Here is a 9,587-nt window from a genome sequence, read left to right on the forward strand (position 1 = left end):
GATGGAGAACAGGAACCAGTGAATCTTTCATCAATCTACTGTTGCCTCTATCTCTGCTCTATCTAAAGAGAGAAACGAGTGAGTCCTTGCAGAAAGGAGTCTGCTGAAGGGACTATTAGGGATTATTAGAAGCTCTGAAGCAAACTGACTTTTAGAGAGGGCTAGAGGAACTGAGCTGGTTGTGCAAAGCAAGAAGCCTGGGAGCACCAGTCTCCTTCTTACTGGCTGGAAGCAGCAAGGCAGAAGAGAGATGGAAAAGGGACTGTGGCTCAGCCTTTTCAGTCAGCTCTGGGCAGCAACAAGACCAGCTCCTTCAGGGAAAAATCTCCCTGAAGGTGTAGGAGTCACTGAGTTCAGAGAAAGTAATTTGATCTTTGAGGGAAGCCTCTGCCTGCTGAGTCTGCAGCAAGTCAGTAAGTCACTGCCTCCAGTCTCCCAGGTAAATGCCAACCTCTTCCTTGCTCTGCCAAGTGGGAATTGCAGGTGCTTGCTGGCTAGCCTGGCCCACCCAGGACATGCTCAGCAAGTGCACTCAGCCCTTGCAAAGTCAGATCTAGGAACCAACTAACACCCAAAGGCCCACCATGGCAAATGGCACAACTGCCAGCAGTTCAGCTGGTTTCAAGGCCAAGGGGCTGAGGAAGCAGGTGAGGCAAGGGCAAACAGGGATCTTAACTAGCCCTGTGACCCAGGCATTGCCCCAAGCATGGTACTGCTCATACTTGGGACAGCTGCTGCATGTAAGCACAATTCCTGCAAGAGAGACATTGGGGACAGCTGCTGCATGCAAGGGCAGACTCCTGCAATGAAGATACTAGGATCAAGGACAGCAATGAACATAAAGCAGAATGAGACTTCTCATCCTGACAAAGTTCTAGTAGACTGGAGAAACCACAGTTGGTGACTGGCCTCTTCCAGCATGGGGAAGACAGGAGGATGCACAGAGGGGCTGAGTTCTTGCCTCCTAACCTGCGCACTCCAGAGCATGGTTATATAAAGAGCACCGCAGCCCTTTTGCTCTCACGGCAAAAGGAAAAGGACATCCCCTGCTGTCCCTGGGTGCTGCTAAGTGCCACTGACCATCAAAGACCCAACACGACCCTGGCAGACACACTGGTGATGAACAGGGACTGTAGGCCATGTGTATCACCAGAATGAGACATGGCCAGATATAGGACAGTGCTGAGAGCCTACCAGGGAATGGGGACAGCTGTCTGTTGCCCTGGACAGCTGCACATTGCTCAGGGATCCCCATTCCATGCACAGTGGTGGCCATCTCAGAGATGGATGGATGTGGCTGTTAACTTAGCAACAAAGCTGAACTATTCCTGGGCTGGCTGCACAGCAGAGTAGAACGGAAAATGCCTGACATCAGAAGAGCAGATTGATGGAGAGGAGACAGTGCTGAGGGCTCTGAAATCACAAACTGGGGAGAAAACAAATGAACCATCATTCATTGCTTCTCTTCACACAAGAACCAGGTAGGCATCATGAAATTGCCAATAGTAGGTTTAAGAGAAACAAAAGGAGCTGTTTCTTCACATTGCATAATTAAACACTGAGACTCGCTGCCACAGGATGCTGTGGAGCCAGACACATACAGGAGAGTCCAAAGGCCATGGAGAGCAAGTCAGCTGCAGCCCATATTGCTAAGAGCTGGGGAGGTGCAGGGGGAAGGTACTCTCTGTTCACACTCCACTTTGCCAACTCCTCCCTCCTGCTGATTGTCTTTACTTCCTGGATAGTCTGTCACCCTCTCTTGGGGGAGGTGGGCTGCAGGAACCTCAGTGCACTTTTGGCAGGATGGTGCATTTCAGAAGCTGACAGAGCCAAGAGCTCTAGGCAGTACGCAGACAATAGCTGAAGTGTTGCTTGGTAACGCACAAATGCCTGGGACAAATCCAGAAACCTTTACTCCGTTTTAAACCAGTTCTTTTCTCACAGCATTTTCCCACAACAAAAATCCCAAGGATGGCCAGTGCAAGTCACCCCCAGGTAACAACCTCCAGATTCCTCTCTAAAAATTTATTTCATTATTTGCTTCTGGATCGTGTTTCCTTGCTTACCATCCTCAACACATTTCTTCTGGTTTTTTTTTAGTGCTATGTAGGCCAACTGATACAGGTAGATATCAGTCTGTCACCAGTGCCAAAATGACCAAAGACATTTACCATCTGTCCTGTCCAGCAACTGTCACAGTGAACAACAGATCCACATTTCCCTGACAAATACAGCAGGAAAAAAGCTGCAGATGCAAGGCTCCTAGGCAGTTAACTCTGCTAATAGTTTCTCTTTCCAGCTGGATGTCACTGCTAAGTTCTTGGGCAGGATCCAAGTGGCAGCATGTTGAAGGCAGACTGTCCATGACTGAGGTCAAAAGGATCTGTTTATGGAGTGAATGGTGCAGGACAAAATTATCATAGGCATAGTAAACAATGAAATGAAAAAACACAAAAGAAACATGAAAATGTTTTAACTACTTGGAGAAAACAAGAAATTCATAGTTCTATGGATGGAAGCCAATTCTGATGCCTGTCACTGATTTTCTAATTCAATTCATTCTAGAGCCTTTCAGCATCTGGATCATGTCTTTTAACCACCCTCTGGAGCCAGTTTGAGAGGATGCCTTTAGAGAGGAACAAGCCCTCCTAAGACAGGCAAGACCATAGCAGAGTATATTATTGCTGAGATGTCCCAAAGATGAAACACAGTGCCCCTAAAGTGAAGACCGTCAGGCACTTTTCAGTCTAAGACTTTTAGTTATTATCATGTGTTGCTTGATAATCACTGATGTATAGCCAGACAAAGTGCGTTGAAATTTTATTTCTGCCAGGTGTCTGAGCCCAGCTGAATTATTTGAGAAGCCCTAACAAAGAAAATAGAAAGAAATCTCATTATTTTCAAGGACCAGATGTTAGGGAAAAGTTTACTGTTTCTTTTAAAAAAATAGTCTTATAATAAACTGAGGAACAATGTGACTTAGTCAAGCCTGACACCTCCAGATTTTTGAGCATTGAACTGTAACTTGTCAGGTGTGCTGTCCTGATGACTGAGATACACTTTTAGCATTTGTCATGAAAATTCACTGTAGAAAGCTCAACCTAGGAGGATAGCTTGAAGGTACTGAGATTTTTTTAATCTAGAAAACACTGAGTGAGGACGTGACAGGATTCTTCCAACATCCAGTTATTTCCTAGGGCCACTGGGAAACATGAAGAATCATCAGCTTAATTTGGAAAAAAAAAAAAAAAAAAAAAAAAAGATTAATGTTAAAAAAAAAACACTGCAATATGGAAACCTAACTGAAAAAACAGGCCACCTAAACAAACTGTAGCATCTCTTTCACTGCAAGTTTCTATAAACAAATCTGATGAACATTTTTCAAGGACAGTCAATGTGCATATAATCCTGCAGCAACACAGGGACCAGACTGGATGATCAGTTAAATCCTTCCAGTTCTGTGTTTCTGTGATAAGCTGGCATCCCATCCTACTGTGCGTGACTCAACTGTTATTCTGAAAGGCTCTGGCTTGGGAAAACAGAGGAGGAAAGCAGATCAATTCTGCTTGCCCTTAACCACCTCCCCCATCCACTGCTCACTTTATGTTGTCCAGTTAATACATTTCTTTCCTTCACCTCTGAAAAAGAGAAATGCATGTTTGCTTCCAGCTATCACTGTCTCTCCACACCACCCTCCCCCTGTGTGTGTCAGAAATTGCTGGGGTATTGATGATTAAAATGATTGCACAGCCTGGCAGGTTGGACAAAGGCAGAACTTTCACCTGCCCATCAGAGTTAAGAGAGGCATAAAATGAGCAAATGAGAAGCAGAAGCCAAGTCTCTGCAGCATGAAGGAGACATCTCCCAGTGCTCCAGCTGGTGGGTTTTTTCACTGTCACCACACACGCAGCCCCTACATATTCACAGAGAGCAAAGAGGATGAGTACTGAAGTTAACCGCATTCAGCGCTTTGAGGTATCAGCTCTCCTTCAACATTTTGTTCCTTGCTTTTGCTTCCTTCTTAAGTTACCACTCCTTCTTCTTTCTCCCCAAGGGTTCGTTTACCCTCCCTGAAACTCAGATAACATTTCTGGAAATCTGACTAGCCTTGAAACCAAGAACAAAACTCTCCAAATACACAAGCCAAAATTCTAGCCCTTTCACATCATCTCTCTGCTGCCTCAAAGGAAATGAGTCTCCTGGAAAAGGTTTCTTTTATTCCTGCAGCTGCCGTGCTACCCTGCTCCCTATATTGTCCTCAGCCTATGGCCCTGTAACCACAGCAACCCCATCTATGTAAAAGGTTAGAGAGTAAACTGGCAGCAATACAAGCTATAGTGTGCAATCAGGCTGGTTTATTGATGTAACAAGACCTAGCATCAGCTTCCTAAAAAGACAAACTGACAGTCAGGTAGATTGCCACGAACAGCCAGCAGGAGGAGCTCTCTAGACATCTCTCTTGATCACTTTTCAGTCTGTAGCGGCTGCGTGTTTTGAGGACAACGCTTTAGAGTTCCTTTCTTGGGACTTCCCCGCAGACAAACCACGAGTTGAAGACACAGATGATTTCCCAGTTTTGCGGCTGAACACCTCCAATGATTTTTCAAACCTTTCAGATGCCTTCTTCCACCGTGCCATCTTTCTGTCTTGTTCTTTCAGAAACTGCTGCTTTAAATGCTTGTGGAAAAGTTCAGTCTTCTTTTTGGTGTCTTCCAAGCGTTTTATCTTTAAGAAAGCAAATGTAGTATTTTCCGGCCAGTAGCCTAACACAGAGTAGCGAATTCCAAAGTGATGCTAGCCTTTGGGAAGAAAGATATCCTACCAGATCCCTCAGTACTGTCAAAGTGACCTCTAAGCAAAGAAGCTCCATAATTCATCAGTATCACTCTAAACATTGGTCTGACAAAATGATCATCCTGCTCCTTGTTCACTTTATACTACTGTAAGAAGCAGGTCTGGAGGACAGCGGTGGCAGTCGTTTGCGTTCATGTGTTCTCATTAGTTAAGTGCAAAGTCTAACTGTGTCTCTTAGACCAAATCCATGAAAGGCCAAATTACAAAACCAGTCAGTAATAATGTGGTCATCTCCTCATATGAGTGGGTTCCCAAAGGGAATTTACTGAGCAGCTAATGAGCTTTACATTACTCCTTACCACCACAAGTGTACCATATGCCTTCATGGCATGTTACGTGCTTGTGGCCATGCAGTCTTTACTGACATAAGGAGGTTACAGCTCTTTGTGTCCCTTGATTCTGCTGAACAGACACCCTGTGCACCCTGTCCGTGTGCATGACACAACTCTTGGGCACACATGCACTGCAAGACCAAACCAGGCCAGGTGTCAATGCAGAGATTAGGTCCTAAACCTAATTTTACTTACTGTGGCTGCACTGCCCTGAACTCTTGAAATACACATCACAAATGTTTGTGGGCCCCCTCCTGCCAGGAGGATCCTCTCAGCCCACAGCTACGTAGAGCTTCCCATCAGTCTTGCACGTACCACTGAGTTAAGGGATTAGAGAACATCAAACCATGGAAAATACACCTCAGTTCTCTCTTGTGAGGCTATCATCCTAAAGACAGCAGAAAGAAACGTGCAGTCGGGACCTGTTAGCATCACTAGTTCATGTCTCAAGTACGTATTTTAGAAAGAGATTCTAGCAAGTGAAACTATCAGTCATTAAATTCTCTATTAGGTGATTGATTCCTCTTTTTTTTCCCCCTTTAACAAACCTCACCTGACAGGTTCTTGGTCAGGCAATTTTTTTCCCCACTTTTTCTTTTTTTCCTTTTTCTCACTAGTAACTGCTATGGATTTACGTAGCTTAATGCTTAAGCAAGCTCACTTATATACACAGTCAGCATTCTCCCTGCTCACAGCACTCCAGTTCTCTCCGAAACAGTTCAGGTCAAGGGAAGGGGATGGACTTTGCAACCCTGTTTTATACAATTTTGATTTCAACAGAGAAGCTACTGAAATCATGAAATCATGATGCTTGAGTTTTCTCACCAAAGTGGGAAGGCAAACTTCTTTGGGATTTATGCAATAAGGTGAGGACAGAAGATTCAAGTGGTGCTGGCCCCAAAGACTTGGGGCTGCACAGAATGGAGAGTAGAACTGAAGGGTACTACTTGGTGCACGAAGGTTCAGTTGTGTGTAATGTCTCTCTAAATCCTCATTCTGAGGTTATGGACTCAACTTGGCATCCCACGCTTTCTCTCAGGACAGAGCATCTCACCTGATATTGTCAATGAATCCAAAACTGTGGGACTGTCAAGTAAGAAGCACTAAGGGGAAGATCTGACTGCTGAAACATTTGAAATGCTGCAAAACCTTTGACTAGTTCCCAATCTTGGGAGGCCACACAGTTAGTACTCTGCCTAACCTCGCTATCTTATCATTCCAAAATACAATTTGCTGTCAGGCAGGAAATGGCAATGGGAAATGGCAGTGTCAGGATGGAGGTTCAAAAGTTCATACTGAAGACTGCCTGAGAACTGAGAGCTTTCACCCCTTCTAACACTCTCTTACCATTGCTGCCATTCCCCCAAAGAGAGCCCCAGCAACAGTGATTTTGCAAAGCCTTGGGCATCCGCATCCTGATTCAGCAGGCTTTTAAGTGAAGATGTAATGGCTCTGAGAAACTAAGACTAAAGTGTTTGCACAATGCATTCCTCCAGCCATCCCTCGTCGGTGTCTCAGTGCCAGCCACCTCAGAGAAGGAGCTCTGGGAAAACTGGCTCTGGATTTCCAAAACACAGTCACTAGCAGCCCAACAGCAACCAAATGCCCCCTTACCCTGGCTGGAGGGATGACCCCCCCCCCAGCATGACTGTGTTCTGCACCAGTTCGATGGGACTGCCCTCCACCTCACAGCCAGACTGCTCTGCTCTCCGGGCTGGCAGCCACTCGCTTCAGGGAAAACACCTCTGCCGGGGGGCTCGCCAATGGGCCAGGAAGCCTCTCCAGCTCCCATTCAGTTCAGCTGCGGGCATCTAGCAGGGACTAGAGATGTGGCCATCACCTTGATCTCCAGGAGCTGCTGGGCATGGTCGCTGGCCCGGAGGACTGACTTGGGCAGGCGGCTTTCAGGCAAACGCCTACCCTTGGCCATTTCCGTGTCTGCAAAGTTGCTGCGAGGGGAGGAAGGAACCCGTCACACGCACCGTGGAGAGGCAGAGGGGGGTCCCACGGCCCCCCGGGGCAGGGAGATGTAGGTGTAGGTGAAGGGGGGGGCTGCGCGCGCGGGGTCTCACGGCCCCGCAGCGGGTGTGTGTGTGTGCTGGGGTCTCCCAGCCCACCTCCCCACCCCTGCCGCTGCATGTCGGGGGGCTCCCGCAGCCCCCGGGCCGGCGGCGGGGTCCCGCCAGGCCGCGCCCCGCACCTGGGCCCCGCGATCAGCCGGCTGCCGGGCGGCGGGAAGAAGGTGACACGGGGCCGCCCGCCGCCGCGCTCCTCCATGGCCTCCCCCCGCCCCGCGCCGCCCCCTCCCCCCCGCGGCGGCCATTGTGCGCGCGCGGCGCCGTTGCCATGGGAGCGGCGCGGGCGGCAGTCGGCGGGGCGGGGTGAGTGCGGACCCCGCGGCCCGGCCGGCGCCGCCGCCGCCGCCCCGGGGCGCGGGGCTGCCCCGCACCTGGGGGCCCGGCGGGCGCGGGGCGCCGCGGAGCGCCCGGGGGCGCCTCCCGCGGCCCCGCCACCACGCCCCGGCCCCCGCCGCGCGCCCGCACGGTGCTGCCGCCCCCGTCAGCCAGCCCCGGGGCGGCGAACGGCACCGGGACCAGCCCTGTCCCCACCCCCAGCACGGCGCCCATAAACCCTGAGGGCTCCCAGGGAGGCCCAGGCAAGACCCTGCAGATGGGGACACGCTCACCAGCACCCCGTGCTGCCGCGGCCCTTGGCGAGGCTGCAGGGACCCAGCTCCACAGTGCCTTGTCTCACCCGCTGCTTCCTCCCTTCCCTCTGATGGTGGGAACAGGGGTGAAGCTGATGCCGAGCACTGATGAATTACTGCTCAGAGACAGCCAGCAAGGATCCGTGTGCCTGCAAGTCCTGTGTCCTGTTGCAGCTCCCATTGTGTTTTAGCAACCTTTCCTTTACTACCAGTCTCAAGGCACAGGTTGTCTGTCGTTGGTCTGTTCTGGCTGCTCTTCTAAACATGAGCATCCTTACAATTCAGGCCAAGTCTTCTCCTAGATATACTGCTGAGTGAAATGTGTTAATCCATTGTATTAATCCTACTGAGTGCAATGTATTAATCCCATCCTTACTAGGAACTGAATTAGATGATGGGCTCCTGAGAACAGGGTAAAATTGCATGGTTCGTGCCACCGAGCAGGACTGATCTGCAGTGATTGTACACTGACTCAAAAGAGACTGGGAGAATTCTCAGGTGAATGTTATTTGCATAAGTGCCTATACAGTTCATTTTAAAACACCTCAAACTTCATGTTTACTAGCTGGGTAGCAATATTGCACATCTTCACATCAACCTCCTGCAGTTCTTTATCTCTTTTTTTTTCCCCCTAGGCGAAATACAGTAAGGCAGCCATCCACTGCAGCTGCTCTGTAAAATCTACCTCAATGAATACAGCTTTTGGAGCTTTGCCTATGTTGTTCCAGCATCCTTCCGTGTGTGGCCTGTCACGGATCACCCCTAACTTGTACCTCAGTGATGGCGTCACTGCCAATAATAAGCTCGTGCTCCTTACAAATCAAATCACCACTGTCATCAATGTCGCTGTGGAGGTGGTAAACACTTTTTATCCAAACATTGAGTATATGTGTGTTCCTGTGGTGGACTCCCCCCTCTCCTGGATCTACAGTTGCTTTGACACTGTAGCGGATAAGATACAGAGTGTGAGCATGCGTCAGGGCCGAACGCTGCTGCATTGCGCTGCGGGAGTCAGCAGGTCAGCCACCGTGTGTTTAGCCTATCTCATGAAGTACCAGTCTATGTCTCTGGCAAGCGCGCATGCGTGGGTCAAGTCTTGCCGTCCCATCATACGACCCAACAATGGCTTCTGGCAGCAGCTCATTCAGTACGAGTATAAACTCTATGGTGTTAACACAGTCCGTATGATCAGCACTCCATTGGGATTGATACCTGATGTTTACGGAAGGGAAGTAAGACTAACACTACCATTCTGAATACAAACTTGCTTTATGACATCTTGACAAGAAATCAAGAGAAAGCCAAAGGCTTCTAGGCCTATCTTAGAACTTTGAAAATAAACTCTTCAGATCTGAGAAAGTTGTAGCATGAAGTCTCTGCTGCTATAGGTATGGGGGATCAGTGATAAGAATGGAGACTTATATGTTTTGCTATAAATAAAATCTGCACAGTTTAAACTATGCAGTTAGTTTTCACACATCATTTGTGTTGGGATCCCAACAGTAACTTTGAAACCAACTGTCACATGTTTAGAAAGTGTTATTTTATTCCAGCACAAACTGTGCTTATACTACAGGACAGAAACTAGCTGCAGTTCAGGAAATTGGAAAGCTACATTTTTTTCCTAACTGAGATAGGACTTTGGGTTTTGATAAAGCAACCCTAAATCCAATCATCTGCTGCATTTCAGAGAG

General features: G+C 48.5%; 1 protein-coding gene across 1 annotated transcript; it reads left to right on the plus strand.

The window, feature by feature from the left end:
• Positions 1-8,582: 8,582 nt before the first annotated feature.
• On the plus strand, positions 8,583-9,149 carry DUSP18 (dual specificity phosphatase 18). The gene has a single exon (XM_062590255.1). It carries the CDS (start codon positions 8,583-8,585, stop codon positions 9,147-9,149), a length of 567 nt encoding a protein of 188 aa, XP_062446239.1.
• The last annotated feature ends 438 nt before the right edge of the window (positions 9,150-9,587 follow it).

This window comes from Rhea pennata, chromosome 17 (assembly GCF_028389875.1).
Source record: "Rhea pennata isolate bPtePen1 chromosome 17, bPtePen1.pri, whole genome shotgun sequence".
In the NCBI taxonomy this organism is placed as follows: Eukaryota; Metazoa; Chordata; class Aves; order Rheiformes; family Rheidae; genus Rhea; species Rhea pennata.

Coding starts and splice junctions, on each gene's coding strand:
- DUSP18 (XM_062590255.1), top strand. CDS start 8,583: ATGAATACAGCTTTTGGAGCTTTGCCTATGTTGTTCCAGCATCCTTCC.